General features: G+C 43.3%; 1 protein-coding gene and 1 long non-coding RNA gene across 5 annotated transcripts in view; both read left to right on the forward strand.

Annotated features, from left to right (window-relative positions):
- Positions 1-26,126, forward strand: part of LOC306977227 — a 172,115-nt gene that overhangs the window by 80,439 nt on the left and 65,550 nt on the right. The window lies entirely within an intron of this gene.
- The window catches only part of LOC306975623 (rho guanine nucleotide exchange factor TIAM1-like), a 132,460-nt gene that overhangs the window by 45,377 nt on the left and 60,957 nt on the right, over positions 1-26,126 (forward strand). For all 4 annotated transcript variants that reach the window (XM_079573232.1, XM_079573235.1, XM_079573234.1 and 1 more), the window contains exons 2-6: positions 13,017-13,081; positions 14,464-15,340; positions 19,905-20,364; positions 22,867-23,039; positions 24,549-24,773. In XM_079573232.1, the coding sequence (XP_079429358.1) occupies positions 14,474-15,340; positions 19,905-20,364; positions 22,867-23,039; positions 24,549-24,773 (1,725 nt within the window). In that variant the 5' untranslated portion in view covers positions 13,017-13,081; positions 14,464-14,473. The remainder of the gene's footprint in view (positions 1-13,016; positions 13,082-14,463; positions 15,341-19,904; positions 20,365-22,866; positions 23,040-24,548; positions 24,774-26,126) is intronic.

Consider the following 26,126-nt stretch of genomic DNA (forward strand, 5'->3'; position numbering starts at 1 on the left):
CTCCTAGGAACGCCCCCACCTCCTGGAGACGCCTCCGAGCTTTCGTCACCAGCCGAGTAACCAACCACTGCTCCTCAGCAGAACCCCCTCCCCACTGATGCCACAGACAGCGTGTGGAGGGGGCGTGTCGGAATGAGTCAGAGGTTCTTAAAGAGACAGAGGCCTATTTCAAGACATTCACTACAGCCATTTTGAGAGAGCAATTTTATGCAAGGCAGTTATTCTAATTTACTGCATTTACAGACCAACAGAAGGTTTTGTCATCATTGTAGTGTGATATAGACTGGTGTTATGTGATTGAAAAAAGCTTAATACCCCCTCTTTAAGCTTGTGCATGACGGCAATTCGGACCCGAATTAACACCTTTTTGAGTGACAGTGCAGGATTATAGAGGCAGTTGTGGTGAACAGGTCTGAGCTCATTCTACACATTAGGACATGGCTGGAATATATAGGTGGACAAATAGATTTCCATTTATTTTACAGTGCTCTAATACAGTGATTCCTAAAGTGGGGTCTGTGTGATCACTTTAAGACAATATTTTTCTTTTAAAACAACATACATTTTTATGTGTTTTGGATATATAATGGTGTATTTATAGGGAAATAAAGTGAAATGTAAAGAAAAGTATGGGAGTCCTTCATGTTTTTAGTGGTAGGGGAAACCGGAGTACCCGGAGGAAACCTACACAGACACTGGGAGAACATGCAAACTCCACACAGAAAGACCCCTTCCAGGTGGGAATCGAACCCGGGATCTTCTTGCTGCACCACCGCCCTGTCCATACTTTGCACCTGAAGTTATTAGTTGGAGGCGAGATGTTGCTCCACTTCTTTTGGCGCTTGTGAACCCCTGGTCTGATGGAGTTGATGTTGACAGTGGTGCAGGTCGTCTCATGATCGGAAGGTCGGGGGTTCGAATCCTTAGTGCCTCCATTGTCTGCGTACATTGGTGTATGAAAGCGAATGAAGATAGCATTTCCCAATCATAATAGATTCTTCTTTCTTTTTGGTGAATTTCAAGATGACACCCCAACAAATGTGTTTCCAAAGGGGCTGAAACAACATAAACCCAGACTTTGCAGCGTTATTCGACCACCACCGTTGTCTCCCTGTTGTCGTCGTGTCCGCTCCCAGCTGTTCCACTTCAAAGGCCTGTGGAGAGGAGCGAGAGGCTGAGGGAGGAAGTGGTCAGTCGCACCTCAGCACTGACACTCTGAGCAAATGACCTCCCATTGTTTTTAGGAAGAAAGAACGTGACAACATCTCACAGAGTCAGTCAGGAAAGAGAAGATCCCTGATGAGAGAGCTGTAAAAGCGTGTCGTAAAAACTAATTGTCTCAGTTTGCAAACAGTGGAGATTAAAACCTCTGAGTTGGTTGATCAGGTTTTTACAGCCAGGAAAAGAGATCAAGCTTTTTATAACTTTGATTCCATGACAATACCAGAATTATAAACACATTGGATGAAAGCGGCTCCATCTTATAGCTATGTAATAATAATGTCCTTTATAACATTTATAATCATAATGTAAATTGGATTCCACATCACAGTTGGAGATCTCTTCTGTCTAGCTGATTTTAAAGTCTCTTTTTAAACCCAGCCTCCTCAGAGCTCCGGGCGCCTGAAGCCGTGCTGACCTACTGGATCTGCAGCATCTGCTGTACGGGAGCCCAACTGTGCCCGATCCGCCGCAGCCCTGGTGACCTTTAACCTTTGCGTACAGCGCTCGCCCCCGAGACAGAGGGGCAGTCGGGCTAAACATCACCAGCTGCTGCGCCCTGTGTGTGACGCGACATTATGTTTACATTAGCCTTTGTGCTGCCGTCGGAGTTGCCATAGCGGATGTAAGTCAATGTATGGATCACACAGTCGGTTCATTCGGGAAAAACTGCAGGTTTAGATGGAAATATTCTTGTCAGGGGGAGTTCTTGTTGAGAGATTTGTCTAAACCCTACATTTGACCATATTTCAGATTAGCCTTATTATATGTGAAGGTTGTTGATTTAATAAGGGAAACTGGAGAGTCACCGAGAAGATACTAATCCTACACTCATTTTTTATTACATGATCTGGGATTTGAACCTGAGACCTTCTTGCTCGGATGCAAAAACAGATACGGACCATTCTGTTGATCATCACTTAAAGATGAGCAATTCTTTTGCCTTGTCAATGGATTATTATTTTGGAACTTTGCTGTTATATTTTTGTGAAAGCCTTTTTATCCCTCTATTCCATTGACAGTACTGTAATAGATTCAAGATTCAAGATTTTTTATTTGTCAAACCATGTGAACATGTACAATAGACCAGGATGAATGAGTGTGAGAGTGAGAGTGCGGGACAACAGATGCAAATTACCCCATGGCTACAATCCAGCATGGCTTGTTTACATGCATGAGTCCCATATGTGTTCATTTCCCCTACCACAAAAACATGTACAATAGGTGAATCCTCCAGACAGGTGATTCTGTCCATCAGCCTGGCTCCACATCTGGAGATGGGTGAACCAACGGGGTACTGCCACTGCTCCTTACGGGTCTCGTCTCAGCGGCGTCGAAGGCTGGGTCAAATTTAGACGACATTTTGTTTTAGATTTATTGTATAATGACAAAATAACAACACGTTTACACACATGCATTTGTGCCACAATAATGCAATATATACAAAAGTGGATATATATCTATACATACACTACCGGTATTTACAACAAACTAAATGAATTTATGTCAGATATAAAACTTCTCCCAATCTATATCGAGGATCAGGCCTCACACGTGATCACATGTTTTAGCATTTCACCATTTTTTGAGAATTTATTTTTGTTTTGGTAGTTTTGTAAAGGTGGATGACTCCCAAATGATCATTAGAACAATATTCCAACACCTTGAGACTAATTTCCTGGAAACATGACACAAAATAAATGTTTTCAAGGTAATATGAATCGCAATAGCCCTAATAACATCACTCTGGGTACTGTACTTGGTTTAAGATACCGATACCTGATAATTTTTCCAATACCTATACTAAAATATTGAGAACAATGCTGTTAATGTTACATAAAGTGCTATTTCTTTTACATTTATATAATTTATTTGAGCTGAAACAACAAAGTCACTTCCTTTAAAGCTTTCCCTGGACCAAAAGCATCAAAACTTTGTCTCTAAAGAAAGATTTTTGTCCGGTTCCTGCTTTCGATACTTTTATTTTTCTTCAAAACCAATGGTGCTCAGCCCTAATCCAGTGTAATGATCATAAAACTACCAGGAAACATTGCTATAATTCTCGGCGTTTTTTTCATAGTTGTCCTCCCATTTCTATTCTATGCTGGAAAGTGCATCCAAAAATGTTGTCTTTGGAACAACATCCTATATTTATTTATTTTTGTTTTGCATTTCATTTAAAACCTGCTGGCATCCGCCTGCTCTCCAGGTGAGCAGTAAACCAGCTGGTTATTCGGCGCGGTGCTGAGGGAGGGCAGCTGCCAGCGCCGACCCGCCGACCCCGTCGCTCGGGCTCAGGTGGCCGCGTGCTCTGGGACTCCCTGAGCCAATCGCAGCCCATGAAATAACTCTGAGCATCAGGCAGAGCGAGGAGAGGTCATGTGACGAGAGGGCTGGAGCTACAGAGGAAAATGACACACGTTACAACTGATGATGTGGGAATCCGAAACGGTTGATTGAATAGTATGTTTACATTTAGGTGCTACATATTATGCAAGTAAATATGAATAAAGTAGGGCCAAGTTTTGATGCCTGTTGGATCCAGTGACGGCATCAAAGAAAGTTACTTGGTTGTTTCAGCTCAAATAAAGACGGCAAAAGAGCGACATAAACATGCTGGAAAAGCACAACAAAAAGCAACAAAAAATCTTCTTGAAGACCACAAAAGAGCGACAAAAAAGTGACCAAAACACGACCAAAAAAAATAAAACTACGAAAGCACGACAAAAACACTGAAAGCAGTGCTAAGTCCTAACCCTAGAGGCCATAAGCGCAACTGCAGGTGTCATAGCATGTTGCGGTTTTAACTAATAATTGTCCGTGAGAGTAAATACCACGCTGACAGAAAAGACAAAGGGACAGAGGGATATTGTACATCCAATTACACAATGGAGATATTTTTTTCACTCAAACTTGGCTGTAAATACTGTTTAAGTGGCGCTAGCCACAGTGAGCTTTGCCCATTAGCCTGTTAGCATCTTCTTCGTGATTCTATTAGTGTGTATTGCACCTCCGACCCGGTGGCAGTCAATTTGCAATTGTAGTTTTCTGGACAGAGACACCAGGGGGAGAAGAAAGACCCCCCATAATCCCATTAACACTTGTATTACCCCCACAGGGACTACGGAGAGGATTTACTAAGGTAAACACGTTACTTAGTCCTGCTTTATGCGACAAAGAAGTGCAATCAGGCATCACACTGGCACTGGAAAAGCTTTTACATTCGGGTATAGCAAAGATGTTCTGTTTTATGGATCTAGACGGCAATTATTTTAGTATAGGTATCGAAAAAAGCATCAATCAGGTATTGGTAAAGTGAACTAAGTACCGTCAGAAGGAAAAATGCAACTGTGACCAGCCATTCAAAATAACTTTATTATAAACATATAGAATCTGTCATTCGCACTTTTCAAAATGTTTAACCTCATCTGATTGATTTATATTTACTTTATAACTTTTGTAAACTCAACTTGGGCTTTCTTATTCATTTCACTCAAGTATTGCGGTTCATTATGACAAATTACAAACTTGGTGCATTACAATATCTTTTATCGTATTGTCCAGCCCGAATATATTTGCCGTAGAAACGGTTCCTGAAACTTTCGTACGGGGACATCAAAGTCTTCTGAAAGTGACACTGAAACTGTTCCGTTGTGTGATGAATGTGACGGGGACGACCGGGGCCCCAAACTGTCGCGCTGATATTTGACGACTGCAGGTTCGGGCCTGTCGGGACAGAGGGGAAGAGCGTCTTCACCTGTTCCTACGCCGGGACAGAATGTCAGGCACTAAGTATGGAAAACAATGAAAATACTTGTCCCCGGGCGGTGTGCGTGTCTTCAAAACAAACCTGGCAGCTCTGAAGTTGCAGAAACAGCTGCCGTAGGATTCCTCGGCTTCCAAAGCTGATGGAAAGCGGCTGCCATCGATGTCAGCGCGATAATGTCACGAAAGTATGAAGCGGTAACGCAAGATTATTAGACTGTTTGTCATAGTGGGTTTAAGCTATTGTATAAATCACTATTGTTTTGGACTATTGAGGAAAAAAATGAGTCTTAGAGTCACCAGCCAATACTATATGTTGAGGTAAACACTGATTCAATATGAGTAATATGTAAAAACCCTATGTTGCTTTCTTAATATGTTTGATGTGTAGTGCCTCAAAAGACCCCCAGGGGGACCCTAGGTTGGGAATCACTTTTTTTCTAGTGTATGTTTAACAGCCTTTACCCGGAACTGGAACATACAACTGAGTAACAATCTTTCTTTTGTTTTGTATTTTTGGGGGGCGCTTGTACTTGATTTGGCCCAGGAGTACTTGGGAAGGTGAAACTGAACATCATCCTTTTTTTCAAAGAAAAGTTAATTTGAATGACGTTTAGAGGTTGACCGATCGGGCTGATATTTGGGTTTTACAATATTGGCTATTGGCCGATTTAATGCTGGTAAAAGGTCGATATCTTCGGAACTGAGAGTGATAGAGACTAGGGGTGGGGCATATCGTATCACATATCATTATCGTGAGATAATTGTTTGATATAACGTTGTCATTTTTTACATCGTTGTGGACATGATATACTTTATGTTACGCTCAGAGCAGCATAGGGCTGGGCGATTTTGGAAAAAAAATAATCACCATTATTTCCCCCACATTGATCGTTCTCGATTTTCGACTTGATCTGATTTTTTTTCATAATCAATTTAATACATCTCGCTGATTCATAAGATTCGATACATATTTTGTTCAAACCTCAGTTCAAACAAAAAAAAAGCTTCCTCCAGCTTCATGTAGCACACAAAAGTCTTCCATTGTGTTGTCCAAACTCTGAAACTAGGTACAGTTTGTGGCAAAGAAATGGCTGTAAACCTGTCGATTATAAAGTCCCATGATGATTATTGAGATTGACCAAAGTAGAGATTGCAGTTTCTATTTAATTTCGATTAATTGCCCAGCCTTAGAGCAGCATAAACACTGACTATCGAACACGGGAGCAGGTGTTTAAAAAGTCAAATGAAATGAAGGATGTTTGACTAGATCATATTTGTGAAGCAATTAGCATGTGGTTAAAAAAAAAAGACTTAAATATCACTGAATTAATCTTCCCAATAGGTGTGAGGTAATGTTTTTTTTTACACTTCTGACTGTATTGGCCTATACTGTGTATATTTTATGTTGCAGACTTTTGCTTATAATTTCATGACCGTAAGAGCGAGAGACTTACATTACTATGTTCTGGAATCTGCTGATTGTTGTTTTTAACAAGCTCCCTCTGAAGAACCTATTAAACACGAATGTCCTGAATAAATCAGCCTCTAATAACGCGCCCCCTGCTGTTACAGGCCACACTGACACATTTTACAGTTCAGAAGCTTCATGCACGGGATTATAGACCAGTCGACCTCTCCTTTATATTGAACCCAACACACATCTTAATATTCTTGAGTAAGTTTTGTTTCTAAATGATTGGCCACACCCCAATAATTGAGTATAAATGAAACACTCAAGCTGCAGCACAAAATGTCTGAAACCACTGAGACAGAGTTGGGCGCTTGTGACTTGGGTTTTTGGTTTTCGCTTCCAGTTTTCATCACTGAAAAACAGAAATATTTCAGCCTTGTTCAATTCCTAACATGTAATTTCCGGCTTCAAACCCATCTTTAGGTGTGCGACTTCACCTGTATATCTCTTTCATTCATGTTTGCTCTTTCTTTCACCCTGGACCATTGCGCTGATGGACAGGAATGCTCCAAAGTGGCTAGTTACAAGCTGTAACAGTGTCCCCTGTAATCCCAACAGCACAGTCTGGATAATTGCACAGGTTGGACATGGGGGAGAGGACGAGGCCGCATTTCTTCGCTAATGTGCTCAAACATCTCATGACTAACTGAATTTCTACAACTGTATTTAACGTCCTCGGAAACTCTGAATCGGCTCACACCAGTCACTTATTAGGGCCGCTTTATTAGAGCGGAGTTGATAAACAGAGGGCTTTATGTGCACGGGGCAGGAGCGCAGGAGCCAGCAGCACGTAGTTTTGTGCGGATATGGTGTAGCCCTAGAGACGGTGAATAGCAAACAGCTGGAAGGAGCAGCTCCGGGAGATAATGGAGGCTGCAGGAGGTGAATAGTTTGGTGTCTGGGACTGACAAACTGCAACAGAGCCATGTTTTTTTAGTGAGATGGTGATGCAGGATTAACAATTATTCCTCTATGATGCACTTGAGTTGGCATAGATCACTCAGAAATGTGAAGATTCATATTGCCATTTTGGTTCTCTTGATATTAGTAGCAAAGCCTTTTTCGTTTTCCAGGATTGATGAGACATTTGTGGATATCATTTACTAAGCCTTTGTACAAAAGGAGAAGCACATGTAAAAGTGGATCAGCAGCAGCGTCATTTACACATTTCTAACTCTCATAGCATTCTGTCATTTCCCCATTATACTGTAATACGCTCAATTTCAAATGATAAATTAAGTGCAGCATGCCCTCAAATAGGCTATTTTCTAGCTGGCGCTTGTCTTTTAGCACCCCATAAGCGTCATACACTTAATCAAGCCACCACCTGATCCAACCAGTCTCTGAAAAACGTAATTCTGACAAAACTGTGTAGAGAATCCATGGTTTTCCCGCTTTTGTAAATCCTAAACGTCATTTCCCACATTACAAACTTGTGGAAAAAAATACACCAATGCCCCGTTTCCACTGGCAGTCCCTAACCAGCCCAGTGCCTGGTCTACCCAGTTAAGCTACTTTTCCACATAGCGCGACTCGACCACACACGCCATGATCTACATGCACGTGCCGACTCTACCCCGCACACATTTCTGTTTCCACCACACACACCAGCATTTGTTGTGGGTATCGACCCCACAGAGGAGCACGCTGTACAGATCGTTGTTAAGCGTTTTTTAAGCCGTGATGAGAACAAATGTGGACAAATGCCGCCTTCTGATGGGGCTTATTGAATCATACAGAGGTGCCAAGCTGTAGTAAAAGAGATTAGTAACCGCTAAATACCACTATGAAGGTTTAATCAACTTGCAACTGTTAGGCCTCTAACAGTTGGCCCTGGCCTCTGCTATGGAAAAACTCGCCAAACCGGGTTGACCAGACATTGGGCTAATACGTGCCCGCCTGTGGAACAAGTCCTTTTGGTGAGGGTCTCCACTTCCCAGGCCAGGACTAATCGGGGCTGATCCGGTACAAGTTTTGGGACCTGACGCTAACGTGACGCGAACGGAGTCCAGGGCTCTGATTGGCCAGAAGAAACAGGCGGGTCATACGGGATTTGGTATATTACAACACCATACCATTGTTGAGAAAGGTGATTTTGCAAATGATAGCTTTTAGCTGCTGTTAGCACAGATTTAGCTGGTGCCAGCACATAATTTGCATATAGCTTACCTTCATAGTGTTAGTCTTTTAGCTGCTTCTTTCCTCTAGTATTTGCCTTGGCACCTCCTGAATAATTCCATAAACCCCACCAAAAGGCAGCATTTGTCTACATGCCGTTTTGTTTTTCCTTCAGTAATGTGTATTCTAGCGTGTGCATCCATGGGAGTGCCGCCACCCACAACCACTGCGGTCCTTCTGCAATGCTCCATATTTCAAATCGTCACATACAGCGGCCAAACAGTTTGTACATTCCAAATTGTCTGCAAGATTGATCAAGATGTCCAGCTGTATTGATTCAACGGACTCGTGGTAGAAAATGGTCCAAGCAATTGAGCAAAACTGCAACTTGGTATAGTTTAAGACCACGGAGTCTTAAGAGTCTATGTTGCAGTACTAATTCATCGAAGCTAATTTCATGTACCATTAAAACCGGGGGCTCATAGAGGGGCCGTAAAGTTAAAGCATCATAACATAGCGCAGAGTTTACCCTTAATACGCGTTGATGGAGCTGTAGAGTTGATTCCAGTCCATATTACAGCCTGCTTTAAGGACCCTGTGGACTGGAGAGATCCGGATTGGACTAAACACACTCTGCTGTTTATGTCGCTCTCGGGACCACATCTGCAGCCATTAACCGTCCAAGGCTCCATTTTACACGACTTTGAGCACGTTAGCATCCATGTTTCTTTGCGTTGTTTGTGTTTGCCTCTTTTCTTTCCGTTCTCTGCTTACAAATATGGGTCACTTTCTCGCAGATGCCATGAGGGCTTTTGCTTTTTTGCTGCAGCTGCACGATTTCCCCGTCAAGAGCAGTGGCGGTTTGTGCTCGTCTCGTGCTCCCATGTGTCCCGTTCAGCCGAAGGCCTTGACGGGGGGTAGACTGCGGGGCTGATCTGAAATATGAATGAACATCTCCACCATCAAACTCTGCGCTCTGCGGTGAATCGCTAAGAGGAGATGAGTGGGCAGAAAATCTCAGCGAGCGCGAGCTTCTTCCAAACGGGGTCAGATGGAGTTTATGTAACGCGGTTTGTCCCGTGGGGCTGCGAGGGGTGAGGAAACAGTGCGGTGGTCGATAAATATCAACATATTTAGCAGAATAACATCATATTAATCCAGTGTGAAGACCAGTGCATCCCAGAGCTTTCTACATGTGATAGTTTTAGTCGATGAAAACTCAAAAGGCCCAAAAGACCAGAACTAGAAAACTAAGCAAAAGCTCTCTCCTCATTCGTTCGTCAACATGCTTTCAGCTTTCATACCACTGATTTATTTAATTAGGGGAAAAAAACTGTCCTGAGAAAACATGAAGTCCCAGTGACGTCTGTGTCAGTCGCATAATTATGCACCTCTCTTTGTCAGTTCTGTTTTCCGGCTCCGCACTCAAGCCGTGATTCACTTTCTCACATTTCCATCCATCTCGTCAATGAAGCCTCATAACTGTGTTTTAGTCACAAAAGAGGTATTTTAAGCTTGTCGTCACCGCTAGAATCGAGAAAGAAAAGGACGTCAGCAAAATTATTATGTGACCATCTTCGTTAGGGATTGGTGCTGTTTAACAATACATACTTACAAAACGATTCAAAGGGACTATACGGAGTTTAAAAAAACATGTTCCAGCCATGTCCTGATGTGTAGAATGAGCTCAGACCTATCCATGTCCTTCGACTTTTCCGTTGCCGGGTCGTGGGGGCAGCTGTTGGAGCTGCCCAAATCACATTGCACCAGCCCCTTATGGCTGCTCCTGCAGGTGGTGGGTCCACAGAAGGACGGCCTCATGGTTCTAACCGGGCCTGTTGGTCTCTCATAAGGGGCTTCTGAACCGCTCTTTGTCTGACCCGTCATCTTGGACCTGTTTGCCATGGGAGACCCTACCAGGGGCACGACGCCCCGGACAACAGAGCCCCAGGATCATTCGGGTCCTCAAACCCCTCCACCACGTTAAGGTGGCGGTTCCTGGAGGGGCCAACCAAGGGGTATTGTTAAAGTACCGGTATCAAATTTCAGCCCTTGTCTTTGTTGACAAAAAAAGCAGTGCCCAGAGCGGAAGAAGCTTCCCATCTCAGAGCAGAGGCAAAACGTCCTTTATTCTGAACAACCCAGTCCAGATTACTACTTTTTGAAAACCATCCAATGAAGCTGACTCTAAACACTAATGAGAATGTTAAACTTTTAAGTAAACTGTGTAACAACATACAGTTACTTAAATAGTGTCCAGAAAAATGACTTGGCAACATCTTGTCCAGCTCTGCTCTGCTCTGCCTCAGGGCGACTTTTTACGCCACAGCAGAAGGCTGCGTTCCCACTCACCCCCCCACCCCCCCATGGGCTTCCAGACCAAAAACACGAGGGGCGCACATCAGGAGGGAGGGGGGCAATACAGTTACTCAATCCTGCCCCTGCCTTTGACTGTCCCAAGCTTGAAACAGGACTTTTACAGCGCCCCCCCTCCCTGACCGAGGACAGGTTTTCACAGCAGGCCACAGGGCAAACCTCCATTGTTTTGCGGGAGTTATTGCCCCGGGAACAGAAGCTGACGGGACACGGGACGCGGCGGGTTTGAATAGCTCTTGCTCACTCTCTCGTGCCCTGATTGCGGGACCTCACGTGTTTTACCGCGGGGCGCATGTGGAGAGCTTTCAGAGTGGATACGGTTTCAGGCAAGAGTTTAGACCGGGGGGGTAGTAGCCTTTTGTCTTTGGTCAGACCCTGTTTATTCTATTGTTTTTTATGCTTTATATTGTTTTTGAATTTGTTTTGTGTTGGGCCGGGTACTGATAAACGATATCGAAAAAGAAGGTTTAGGTTCTACTGGTATCGAAAAAATAAAAGTATTGAAAGCAGGCGCCGAAAAGAAATATAAAATCTTTAAGTTTTGATGCTCTTGTTGATTATAATTTAAAAGGAAAAAAAAACATTTTGAAAGACAAGTTGAAAAAAAAATGAAAAAAGTTTGAAAAAATGGGAAAAGCAACTGGAAATTTTGGGGAAAAATGTAGATTTTGTTTTGTTGTTGAGAATTTAGCGAAAAAATGTGGGGGGAAAAGTGAGAAATGTGGGGCAAAGAGAAGAGAGAAAGAAAATGAGAAAATTAGGGACGATTTTGGGAAGAAATTTAACATTTTGGGAAAAAACATGGAAAATGTGGAGATTTTTGTTGTTGTTGAGAAACTAGGGGAAAATGTGGGGGGAATAAGTGAGAAATTTTGGAGAGAAATTAAGCATTTTGAAAAAATTGATCTTTATTGCATTTCTCAAGTGTGACAATTTTACTAAGAGGCACTTTTTAACTCATTAACTATTCTCTCTAAATAAATGGATTTGGAGTTTCCTGGTCATGCGATCTGAAAATGCAAAAGATGAAAGAAAATATTCCAAGTCGACCCAGTGCTCCACTGCTCTACTTTACATGTGCTCATCAATTATTTAGCTTGTATGTGGTGTGTAGTAACTGGATACATCTCAAGAATTTTAATGCCATCACCAGAGTAATATGTTTGCTTAAGATAATGGTTGCGGTTAATCTGAAGAATCTAGAGGAATATCATCACACACATCGTCAGTGCTGTTGGGCTTATACTCCATAAAAGTATTCCAACTACTGTTTTCCTTGAACCAATAAGAGCCCACAATATTATTTGCTTTATACGAGATTAACTCAATGTCTGTACTCTCAGTCAAAATATTATAGTTTTTGGTTGTTTTTCTACATTTAATTTGGGTGCATTTACAGTAGCAGAGGTTTAAACCACACTCCACATCTTTATTTAGGCATAGAACTTTAATGCCAACTTTATCCTTCATGAAAATGTAAGTTTTTGAGCTTGTAATTGTGTAGAATTATTAAACTTGAAGTAAAAAGTGGCTTTTCTGGCAATTTTGGCCAATTCAGCTAGAAACCAGAGTGCTACCAGTAATTGGTCTAAGGGTCCAAGGTTCAAGGTTCCTACTTTATTTGTACCCACTGGTAGATTTGATTTGAAATGAGATCAGATACAACATCCCCTGTCACATATGGCAACACAAACAACAGTACATAAGGAGTAAGGAGCAAACCAAATAAATCTCAAGCATCTTCTCTATTTTTTTGGATAACTTTGACATTAGAGGAAAGTGCTTTACTTTTCCCACGCTTCAGATGTTTGGTACCTGGTCTTTTGACAAGATAGAAAATCGCCTGGAAAAAAACAAACTTACCCTGATCTATTGAGTGCCAAGCTCATCGTCTGATCTTTTGTGATGTTTTTTTATGTAAAATCCTGCTTTCTTGTGCTTTTTACCTCGACAAAAATGACTTGTTTCTCTACACCATGCAGTGATCATCGACGTAATCTGCTTTATTTCCTTCCATTGTAAGACTGAATTCACACTCTCTTATCACTTGTCCTTTTTGCAGAGCCCGTCCAGACAGCGTGAGGATCCAGTGACCAAAATGCCAGACACATCGCTCCTCTCCTGCAGGTAGGTGGTGGCGGCGGTGGCGGTGGTGGCGGTGGTGGCGGTGGTGGCGGAGGCGGCGGTGGCTGCGGTTCACTCACTTTGATTCACGGATCGATATAACACAGCCACAAGACAAGCCAGTGACACAAGCAAAGGCTTCAATGCTTTTCTCGATGTGGACATACCATACCTCATTTGAAAGCTAAGGACTTCCAGAACTCAGCCACTTGAGCTTGTGTTCAAGTTGAGTTGTTTTATAAAGTGAATTAATGCCTTGTTCCATTGGCCGTCTTATTTCAGGCCAGTCCAAACCTGCTCAAAACCAGCCTTAAATGTCTGTGTTGTTTCTAATTCTGCCTTTCTCTGTGTAATACTCAAAATATCCAGTTTAGATAAGGGTTGGACTAGTTTGAACTGGTTTATGTTGGTTTGGATTGGTTTAGACCTGGCTTGGATTGGTTTGGACTGGTTTATGCTAGTTTGGACTGGTTTAGATAACGTTTGGACTGGTCTAGACTGGTTTAGATCAAGTCTGGACTGGTTTATACCCAGTTTAGACTGGTTTAGATCAAGTCTGGACTGGATTAGGTCAAGTTTGGACTGGTTTAGACTGGTTTAGACTGGTTTAGATCAAGTCTGGACTGGTTCAGATCAAGTCTGGACTGGTTTAGATCGTATTTGGACTGGTTTAGATCAGTTTAGACTGGGTTAGATCAAGTCTGGACTGGTTCAGATCAAGTCGGGACTTGTTTAGATCATGTTTGGACTGGTTTAGACTGGTTTAGATCAAGTTTGGGCTGGTTTAGATCAAGTTTGGACTGGTTTAGATCAGTTTAGACTGGGTTAGATCACGTCTGGACTGGTTCAGATCAAGTTTGGACTGGTTTAGATCAGTTTAGACTGGTTAAGGTCAAGTCTGGACTGGTTTAGATCAAGTTTGGACTGGTTTAGATCAGTTTAGACTGGGTTAGATCACGTCTGGACTGGTTCAGATCAAGTTTGGACTGGTTTAGATCAGTTTAGACTGGGTTAGATCAAGTCTGGACTTGTTTAGATCATGTTTGGACTGGTTTAGACTGGTTTAGATCAAGTTTGGGCTGGTTTATACTGGTTTAGATCAAGTCTGGACTGGTTTAGATCAAGTTTGGACTGGTTCATACCGGTTTAGACCAGTTTTAGACTGATTGAGATCAGGTTTGGACCAGTTTAAAACAAAAAGAAAAGTGGTTTGTCTCCCAAATGGTTAGAAAATATTTTCCCGTTGTGGAGGTGACATTAAAGGATTAATTCAAGCACTTTTCAAGCCATTTTTCTAAGATAAGACGTCATTCTTCCATTGTTTGATCCTCCGTAAAGAAATTGTTTGACTTACATTTCTTCTGTTTTTTATGCTCTCTCTTAAGCCTTTAAACCATGGGGAATGCCGAGAGCCAGAACAACGACCATGCCTTCTACGGAACCGAGCGCGGCTACCTGTCCCGTAAGCACACGTCCCGCTCCCTCCGCGTGCCCCCGAGCCACAAACAGTCCCGCAACCCTCGGCACAACTCGTCCGGCAAGATAGAGCACCGTAACTCGGAGACCAGCACGCGCTCCAGCAGCACCCCGAGCATCCCGCAGTCCCTGGCCGACCATGGGCTGGAGCCCTTCAACCACGAGCCCGGCCTCCTCTCCGACTTCGGCAGCCCCATCTGGGTGGACCGCGTCGCCATGAACCTGCGGCCCATGTCCTTCCACACTGACCTGGCCAACGCCGCCACGCACGCGGAGAAGATGCGGGTGACGGTGACGAGCCCGATGGTGGACGAGGAGATGTACATGACGGAGGTGAAGTATCTCCAAAAGGCCCGGGAGAGCGCGAGCGTCAAGAAGAAGCGCTCCAAGTCGGCAGACATGTGGCGGAACGACAGCTTGGAGTTTTCGCTGTCCGACCTCAGCCAGGAGCAGCTCGCCGGCCACGAAGACTACGCCCACTGCGACGGGCGCGTTATGCAGGCCAGTCCCACGGATTCGGCGGACAGGGCCAACTCCCTGGATGAGCTGTACACCAAGAAACCAGGGGCGCACAGGCAGGCGAAGGGCAAGCGGTACGGGGCGGGCAGGGCCACGGCGAGGGACGCCCGGGAGGAGAAGATGCTGTCGCCTTCGGAGGAGGAGGGGAACGCCTACAGCGCGTACACGCTGCCCTGCCGGAGGTCCCACTGTCTGTCCGAGGGGACGAGGCAGCGCCAGGTGTCCGTGTGCGCCACCATGCAGGGCAGGAGGGCCCAGACCATCCAGGTAACGGGGCGCAGTACTGGGCTTTGTGTTCAACAATTTAACAAACAAAACAAAGAGGGAGGAACTGACTAGGGCTGAAACAACTAATTGATTATTGACATAGTTGACGACTACTTTAGTAGCTAGATACAAGTTAGCCATTTTATACTCACTACTGCCACCTCAGGTCATACGTGTAGCTGCAGTCTATATTATCTCTATAATATCTCTATCTCCATATGCAGGATTTTAGAGGCAATTGTGGAGAACAGGTCTGAGCACATTCTACACATTAGGACATGGCTGGAACATGTAGGGGGAGGAAAATACTTTGTTTTAACATTTTTAAACTCCGTATAGACCCTTTAAGGTTTAGGTATGCATTGTTTTGTACATTGAAAATTTGTGTCTCATCCAATCAGAAGCAGAATTGGCGCCAAGAGCCTCCAACAAACAGTCACTTTAAGTTTACTCCATCAACATGTCCTCAAGCAATGCCACTTTAGCATTTTGTGATTATTTTTTATTTTTTTTTAAATAACATTTTCATACACCATTCACAGCCAAGCGATTAATCGTGAAAAGATTAATCGATTACCAAATAATCATTAGTTGCAGCCCTAGAACTGACTATCGGTGTGGTCGATTACTTTTATGCCATAAATTAATTGAAAATACAAAATTAAACTCATTTTACCTACATGTTTACTGAAATTTTCAGATTTTTGGGGGGTCAATTAAAAAAAATCGCGTCCCATTTTATCAAACTTATATTAAAATATCCACATTTTAATTTGTTTCTCTGATCAATCTGTTTGCATGTCTAGAAGTGTGTAGATTTGCGTAGACTTGCTATTTAAAGCACTATATTGGGCATTAAAATGTAATTAAAAAGGCGTTATAATGGTCCTCCTGCTACTTGTATAAAACATAAATTATTATACACCAATGACATACGCCATATTTTTTTTTAGTAATTCAGTCTTACCAAGAGATCACCACAGAATTACATGAAAGGGTTTTTATGTAACTAGTTATTAATGTGTCAGTGGCAGGTTTAACTCCTCCCTACTTTAGAAAAATGAGAGACTAACCCTGCAACCTGAAAGAATCACTTGAGCAGACAAAGCTTTTGGATCCGAGATTAAACGACTTGAAAACGACTTTCATGTTCAATAAAGTTGGAGCATTTTATCACTATGGTAAATGGTCTGTATAGCACTTTTCTACCTTCATTAGGCCCAAAGTGCTAAAAAGCAAAGAACCAGTACCACATTCACTCTCTCATACACACACCAGTGTACGCAGACACTGGAGGCAAGGAGGGTGAAGTGTCTTGCCCAAGGACACAATGACAGTGTGCATCTTCATCATGACTCTCCCAACTACACCACTGTCGCATCATCATCAATATGAAATCAGATTGAATTTAAATGAAATACAGCGAAATAAGTAAGTGTAGTGTTTTGAGAAGAGTAAATGAAATCAGAACAGTGGAACTTAGTGAGCTCTTAAATGACCTCCTTGACTTGCAAAAAAAGGTCTTAAAGAGACTAGATGCAAGTTTGTCATTTTATGCTCACTACTGCCACCTCAGGTCTTACGTGTAACTGCAGCTTCTATGTTAAGCTTGTGTGTGATGGCACTTTGGACCCGAATTAACACCTTTTTAGTGACAGTGCCGGATTTTAGAGGCAGTTGTGGGATGCAGGTCTGAGCTCATTCTACACATTCTACACACTGGAACATGTAGGGGGAGGAAAATACTTAATTTTTACATTTTTAAAGTCCTTATAGTCCCTTTTAAAATCATTTCCCAAAGTAAGCAGGAGTCCTTTGTCTTAAGCCTTGTGCAACCATTTGGCGATTTCAAACCAGATGCCTGCACATATGTCGTCTTTGGCCGCATTTGCATCCCTTTTGTCTTTTTAATTGCGCCAATTGGGCCGCACATTAACTAGTAAACACTTCTACTGTTCTCCAGTGCCTTCTCCGTTTGGCCCCAAACTTTTCAACCCCGACAGTGTTTGCGGTGACAACAGAGCTCCTTTTTAGACTCAACTCTGTGCCCGAATTCTTTCTGGCTCTGTTGCCGTCACCGGTTCAGCCCCGAGCATCGCCCCGGCTACATCCACCTGACAAACGCACTACAAGGACAGAATCACTCTGGGGCAAGCGGCTTGTACTTGCCTGATAGACTTGTTGTTCCCCTTGAAGGCTTGATGACTGGGGCGGACGAGTGTGGGGGGGGGTTAGGGCTTAAACTGACTCCCCGTTTGAAATGCCTGGCCCCTTTTGTCATGATAATAGCATGGGGCGCCCGGGGAAAAGTAACAGTAAAAGTATGGTGGCCCGGTCACTGGAGAGAGCGCTGGAGCGCATGATTCGGTCACATGATTAGACGGAGATGGCATGTTGTGTGTTGCCCCCGTCCCCCCCCCCCCCCTCCTCATCTCCCCGGAGCCTTTGGGACGTGCGGGCAGGAGAGGGCAGACCCGAGGGTGCCACAGCCCGGCGCAGCACGCACCAGAGGAGACGCTTCGCTCACGGGGGAGAAGTTACAGAAGGATCCCAGGAGGAAAGGGGAAACGAGCATGGAGCTGGATGTGTTGCTGGTGGTGGATCGGACTCCCCCGTAAAGAAGGAACTACAAAAATGGCTGAGGAAAAGTGGGGGATTTAAGAGGAGGCGGGGCTAGCGAATTACCAGCGAGATGAAGGTAATGCCACTGGTTGATAGTGCTAGAAGTGCAAGCTTTGGTTTGTTTGTCATCTCAGGAGCTACTGTAACAAGTGAAGTACTCCATTGTGAGATCAATAGAGTCTCATCTTTTAGTCGATATGAAAAGTTTTTGTTTGTGATGAAATTTAGAACATCGTATTATATGGAGTGAGGCAAAAATATTGAACTTCCAGCTAAATCCCTCACAAATTACAAGGATGTTGATGTTTCTTTATTGTGTCTTGTATTTGCTGGACCGAAAACTACTACTATTCGGAAACTCAAAGCATGTGCTATATTATATACGACCTGAGGCCAGGACTCGACCAGGGAATAAAATTCCAATTTCCAAATCATGACCAAATATCTTCAGATACATAACTAGTTTTTCAGCAAACATCAGGACCAAAACAAGACTAAAATGTAACAAAATGAGGACACATTTAACTAAAACTGAACTTCCACACATGTATAAGTTGAATGCGTTGTTTGTTTTTGGAAAGGTGTCGATCTCAGTCCGATGAAGACTTTAGTGATGTTGCGATATATTGTGGCTTCTTACGATGCGGATATTGCATCACCTAATATCACGATATGATATTTTTGTGATATATTGTGCAGACCTAGTGTCATGTATGTATTGCAGCTTGTGTGGTATTTTAGGCTTGTAATTGGTTTTACTGAGTCGTCTCATGATCGGAAAGTCGGGGGTTCAAATCCCGCCTCCTGAAGGTGCACACTGTTGTTGGGCCCTTGGGCAAGACACTTCCCCCACACTGCCTCCAGTGTCTGCATACACTGGTGTGTGAGTGAGAGAGTGAGCGGGTAACTGGTTCCATGATGTAAAGCGCTTTGAGGGCTTTATGTGGGTGGAAAAGCGCTGTATAAGTTGAGACCATTTACCAAATCGTGTCTTTGTAGTCAATGTTATTGTTTATCACGATATTTTCCTGACCCAATAGATATCAAACTCAAATTTGCTATCGTGACAGGCCTACTCGCAATAACTTGCTTTAACTATTAACACATTGAGTGCTGCGCTGTTATTGGGATTTAGCTGTTGGCTATTTTTCATGATATTTGTAGCACCACAGCGTTTTCGTTATAGCTGTGGACACACTGTGGCTCATTTGAAAGCTGGGACTCTAAGCTCTCCGTAGGTGAAAACTGTTTAATTCTTCGTGCCTCGGTTCCTGAGAAATCTAAGCTAAACAGAGGCTAATTTTGATCAAAGTCACTGTTTTTTTTTTCTAGAAACAGAGATGATTAACTCCTCTCACAACATTGTTTTGAAACACCCCGTGTTCTTGGATTGAAGACTTAAACAGGATGTTTCTCAGCCGTCCTTGGACCGATTGTAACCATTTAAAAACTCAGAGAAATGTTCAAATCAACTGTTTTGATCTTTCCATGGGAAGCTCTGCTTTGTGAAACGCCCTCCAGAGAGCGAGAGAAAAGTGTCGGGTTTACAGTTTTGCTGAAAACGTTAACACAATCACCATTTATCAATGCCTTCGTTTTACATGTCATGGCAATGGACTCCTGAGTGAGACCACTTTGAACTCATTGAGTTTGGCTAAATATAGAACTAAATGTTAATGTAGTCATAATAATCTTTATATATCAGGGAAATGTTAATCATTGTCATAATATGCCAAATGCATGGTTCTAGATGGACTAAAATAATAAAAAGCATAGTTGTTTTTAGATGCTTTGTAGGTGAGGTGGCAGAAAGTGTGGGATGAGTTGAGCAATTTGGCAGGAAAACATCTATATTAAATATCTTTATTTAGTTAGAAAACGCTGTGCTGCCATTGGAAGAGCAAACGATTTCTTATATCTCTGCTGTTCTCGATGTGTCCAGGACGTCACCGCCGGCGAGGGCAGCGAGTTCGAGGACAGCGGCATCGATGGCCTCACCCCGGACTCCGACCACCAGCCGCGCCGCTACAAGACCCTGTCCGCCTCCTTCTCCGCGGGCTCCACGGGGGGGCGGGGCCTGTTCGCCGGCAGCGACAGCGGCAGCAGCAGTGGCGGCGGCGGGCCACCGGGGGGCGACTGCGTCCAGGGCGTCTACGAGAACTTCCGGCAGGAGCTGCAGATGAGCTCGTGTCAGATGGAGAGCCCGGAGGAGGGCGCTCTGAGCGACGAGCAGAGCACCCTCAGCTCCGCCTACCAGTCCGACCCGCTGCTCTCCACGGCGCAGGGCATGGTGCGCAAGGCCGGCAGGCTGGCCGTCAAGAACTTCCTGGTGCACAAGAAGAACAAGAAAGTGGAGTCGGCCACGAGGCGCAAGTGGAAGAGTTACTGGGTGTCGCTCAAAGGTTGGTTTCCTGCAGTCGAATAAGATATTTCATCATAGTCGTATTTTGCTGATTAAAATCTGGGCTCCTGACAATTTAATTAAGATGAAAAGAACTTCAGGGTCACAGTTCAAAAGACCCTCTAACAATTTAAATTCACTGCCAAAGGAACAGGTCTGTGCTCTGTCTAATAATGGAGTCCATGAAGCAGTGCATACAATTAACAGGGTTCACACAGTCATGGAAATCCTGGAAAAGTCATGGGATTTTAAAATCAAATCTTGTTCCTTTCCCTAGTCCTTCTGGGGGTAATACAAGTGTAAATGGGATGAATGGAGGGTATTTTCATCTCCCCCTGGTGTCTCTGGCCAGAAAAACACAATTGCAACTTTCCTGCCTCTGGGTCGGAATCCCTAATACACACTAATAGAATCACGAAAAGAAGCTAAGGCTAACGGGCAAAGCTAACTGCGGGCTAGCACCACTTAAACAGTATTTACAGCCAAGCTTGAGTGAAAAAAAAATGTCTTCATTGTGTAATTGTTTGTACAATATCCCTCTCTCCCTTTGCCTTTTCTGTCAGTGTAGTATTTACTCTCACGGACAATTAATGAGTAAAAAAACGTAACATGCTACGAAAAAAAATGGGGAAATCAAAAGTAAATGAAGAATCACGGCGCACATTTTTATTCAGGCAGTGGTTCGGCCTGTAGCGGCGACACGTCCCGCGGCCTCTGGAGGAGCTTGTGCACAGCTAATGCGGCTAAATTGATGACATAAATATTGGAGCTGGCATCACAAATACACAAACACAAGACCAGGGAATGCAAAGTGGAGCAGTAAAAGTTTACTACAGGATGGTGATTGTTCGGCATGCAAAACAGTGGAGTACAGACAATGAATTTGGAGATGGACGTTTCCTCAGAGGAGTAAAGAATCAAGGCCCTTGTGAACGTCGCACATCCTCTTTCTGCGCCACATTAGACCGTGAGGACTCCGGTGGTTTATACTCGCATGTTCTTTGGGAGTCGGGACTACAGTAAACCAGGTACAGTTTGCGCAGCACGGTGTTCCCCGCACAAACATGAGCACGTCCACTCATCACCGCGATGTGAACGGACTCTCTCAGGGCATCGGACCATGAGGCTGATTTGAAACATAGGCTTCTACCTGTCTGTCTGTGTTTGTCTCTCACGACCAGAGCAGTGAACTAAACTCGCCGTGAGCAAACCCGAAGGAGGACAAAGAGTCTGTGGTTGTGTTGATAAAAAAGCAAAGCAGCTGTGTTTGTCACGAGGCGCCCCGGTTGTGGTCTCAGCATCATTGGTCTTTCTCCACTATTCTGGTCTCGACTACACTACAAATACCAAACTGAAAATCTACCGCTGATGAATATGTAAGCTTAATTATAAATGTGGCTAGTAAAATGGTGGCATTGGGGTCATGAAGAATCGTGGAAAACCTCAAGAGAAAATCTGTACGAACCCTGAATTAAATCTTGCATGATTGAACAAAAATAATAGAACATTATAGTATAACGAACTAACACAGATCAAAAGATTTTCATTGCCAATTCACTGATTTGAATCGAAATTGAAGTTCTCTCAAACCCTTGGTGTGGGGTGGAAGCACAGGGAAGGGAGACAGCCTGGTGAATTTAGCTGTTCTTCAGTCGACTGGACCTGGCCCGTGGATTGCGCAGTCTCCTCCCTGAAGGCATGGCATGATGATGGGCGTAAGGTCAAATATATAAACTAAAAGAGAGACCTTTAAAGTAGCATTTAACAATTAAGTGTGTGGATTTCCAAAAGAGGATGAGGGATTTTTGGGAATGGGGCGGGTACAAGTCACCATGAGCCAGGGTTAATTTTTATTGTAGAAAAAAAATGCAAAAACTAAACTAAATCAAAAGACTATATATTAGATAAAGGCTCTTAATTATCGTCTGCAAACTGCTTTTCTACTTCCTGCTGTCTGGTATCAGGGATGCACATTAACTGTCTTGAATATTCTGAAAACATAAATAGGTTTTCCTTGAGGCTCCACTTTGTCAGCAGATTTGGGAGCTCCTGAGAACAAATGTGCATAAATCAAGCAAAACACTGCTCTGATGTGATTTAAAGAGTGAGCTGGTGCACTACTGTGGACTTTGGTGGCATCTGGTGGTGGAAACACAAATTGCAGTGACTTGCATAAAATCTATCTTTGGGTATAATCCACAGTGTCACGTTTGGGAAGAGGTTCTCGTAAAATGACACACAACTCTCAGTGGATTATTATTCCTTATCGTATATCGGTCAGGCCTAATGCTGCTTCATTGCTTCATATCTTGGCATATTTATGAATTATTTACAAGAAAATCCTATTTGATCACGTCATCTCTTCCTTGATGTTGCACTTCTGAGCGTCATCCACTGGAGAGCAGGATTCCCTCGCTTAGGAACCTTCAGCTCTTCTAATCCCGGGGCTTTTATGAAATGTCTCGCTTCATACTTGTTTGTTTTTTGTTTACTTTGTCTTTAGGCTGCACTCTGTTCTTCTACGAGACGGACGACCGCTCGGGCATCGACCACACCAGCGTCCCCAAACACGCCGTGTGGGTGGAGAGCAGCATCGTGCAGGCCGTCCCAGAGCACCCCAAGAAGGACTTCGTCTTCTGCCTCAGCAACTCCCTGGGGGACGCGTTCCTCTTCCAGGTAACAGGAAAAAACAAGCCCGTAAAGTGAACTGAAGGGCTGCACCTTTATCTGCAATATCACTCAGATGTTTAAATGTGCAAGTGGATTATTTCGTGTTGCAGAAATGATCAGTTTATCAGTTTAGAGCGGCACGTTAGTGAGAAGGTCCCGGGTTCAATTCCCACCTGGACGGTGTTCTCCCCGTGTCTGTGTAGGTTTCCTCTGGGATGATTGAGAGAATGTTTGAGAGTGAGAGTGTGGGGGTCAACGGATGGAAATCAGCCCAAGGCTACAATCCGGTTTGGCGTGTTTCTGTTCCGCACTGTGCCGACCAAATATACAAAATAACAATAAGTAAATGAACAATTATAAATCTTTTGAAATATGACAATGGTTTTTGCACTACCTTGCAAAAAAGTAATCTCAAAATGTCTCCCAAGTAAGTACAGGGTTTCTGCAGGGCATTTAAAAGCATTTAAAGTCAAAAATAGCCATTATATACCATATTCACCTTTTTCTTTCTTTCTTTTTTTTTAGCGTTGGGGGCATCTTTGAAGATGTCTTTGTATTGTGTGTATATATCTCTTCTGTATATTGTCTAAGTTAAGGTTTGTTGATCTCACCTGCCTTAAGACAATGGATGAAAATTAGCTACTTTGCTAACGCCAGCATATTTACATTGGTGCTTTTTGCTGTAATGTTGATTAATGTGTATTGTCCTAATTCAAATAAATAAAAACATTGAATTAATTTCACCAAAATGAAGGCCTTAAAAGTCATTTAAAAGAATTAGATCGGATTCAAACTGGCATTAAATCAACATTTCTTATTAGTATTGAATATACAATATGATTTTTTCCTTTGACACAGAACCCTATATTTTTACAGACATTTTTTTTTCTACAAGAATTTTTTCAGTTTTGACTGAATGTTTACATAGTCTTTTGCTCAAAAGTTTCCCGTCGTGTCCAGTCGGGTTATAAATACCAAATTCCCCCCTCTTTCTTCTGTTCCATTGAATGTTTACAAATGGAAATACGCCATGATTTTTTGCAGTTGTTACAGTAAAAGTATAGTATCTAAGCATTAAAAAATTTGACTTGCTGCCACCTGTAGAAACCCTGAAGTCGTTTTACCCTTGATTTTAGAGTCATACTGTTAGGTAAGAAATCTGCTGATGAAACAAGTAATTTTGCACTTAAATTTAGAAAAGAAACTGATTACACTTGAATGAATCTCAATTTGAATGTTAACTAAATGTTTCGTTTCATGCAAAGTACAAACATACTTGCACTGGTAGATTAATTTTACTTGGCAGGTCAAGATGACTCAAATTAAGGTCGCATGTTCACACACTTTCAGTTTTCCTGTTGAGCTTTTGCCACATTTAATTCCCCCTGCTGTCAGTAGAGGGCGCTCCAAGCAGCAAACACAGTGGAGTTCTCGTTCATCAAGTGTCTTTTTCCATGCATGAATGTCCACTTCCAGTCTGAACCCACACTCTCCTCTCCCGCTGTGCTCCCTCAGACCTGCAGTCAGACGGAGCTGGAGAACTGGATCACGGCCATCCACTCGGCCTGTGCCACGGCGGTCGCCCGGCAGCACCACAGGGACGACACGGTGCGCCTGCTCCGCACCGAGATCAAGCGGCTCGAGCAGAAGATCGACATGGACGAGAAGATGAAGAAGATGGGGGACATGCAGCTGTCCGCGGTCACCGACACCAAGAAGAGGAAGACCATCCTGGAGCAGGTACAGAAGGTCCTAAGATCTGTGTTTGGATTCCATTATGTAGCTGTAATTTACTATTAATATTAGTTTATTGATAAAAATAAAATAAAAAAAATACGCTGATTACAACAGTTATCTCCAGTCAGAAGCTCTTCAGCCGTTTCCAAGTAACTTCCCAAAGGACCCGCACTGATCGATGATGGGTCACTTTTTAGGTGCCTTTACTTTTTGTTCTGATCAATTTGAACAAAATCTGCAAGAGTTTTGGCAAGTATGGTTAAGTATAATTAGTGAATTTTATTTCATTTTGTTGAAATATAATTTTGGCAAAAATCTCTTAAAGCAGTACTAAGTAACTCTTGCCCCTAGAGGCCAGAAGCGCAACTGCAGGTGTCGTAGCAAGTTGTGATTTTTTGACTTATTAATTCTCTTGGAGAGTAAATACTACGCTGACAGAAAAGGTGAAGAGAGAGAGGGATATTGTACATCCAATTATACAATGGAAATCATTTTTTTCCACTCAAACTTGGCTGTAAATACTGTTTAAAGTGACGCTAGCCCGCAGTTAGCTTTGCCTGTTAGCCTGTTAGCTTCTTCTTCGTGATTCCATTAGTGTGTATTGGTGACTCCGGTCCGGTGGCAGTCAAGTTGCAAACATGGTTTTCTGGCCAGAGACACCAGGGGGAGATGAAAGACCCTCCAATCATCCCATAAACACTTGTATTACCCCCACAGGGACTACGAAAAGGATTTATTAAGGTAAATCCTTAATAAATCCAAAGCTTTGAGAGATCTTCAAAGCTTTGGAAATCTTTTTATAACCTGACCCAGCTATATGCTTCTCAATAACTTTATCCCGGACCTGTCTGGTGTGTTCTTGGACTTCATGATGCTGTCTGCTCCCCAATAGTCTCTTAACAGACCTCTGAGACCATCGCAGAGCAGCCGTTTGATGCTGGACACCATGAGATCTCACAATGTATCGGTGTGAGCATAAATCATCTACTTTTGTCCTTGCTTTCATCAGGACAGGCACTGGAATCGTCAGAATCTCATTTTCATGGGAGTCCTGGCCTCATAAGGAAACCTATTGTGCAGAGAGAAGATGCAAACGCCCGACGCCCTGGAGCCTGGGCTTCCTATAGCTTAAGTATGCATCGCGAGTCTCCACTTAATCCTACTTGGCCAGAGTTTATGCACTCGGGGACCTCCTCGCGACTGCCTTTTCTTTGCTCGAGTCTCAGGAAATACCAGTTGTGTGCAGTTAAAGGGATATTTCAGGATTCATAGGGCCTCATTTACTAGTTGTTCAGAGTGTTGTTGATTTCTGGAGATTTTTTTAAATTTCATTATTCATGCAGTCCTTATATTTGA

Source organism: Gobius niger, assembly GCF_951799975.1.
Source record: "Gobius niger genome assembly, chromosome: 1".
Lineage (NCBI taxonomy): Eukaryota > Metazoa > Chordata > Actinopteri > Gobiiformes > Gobiidae > Gobius > Gobius niger.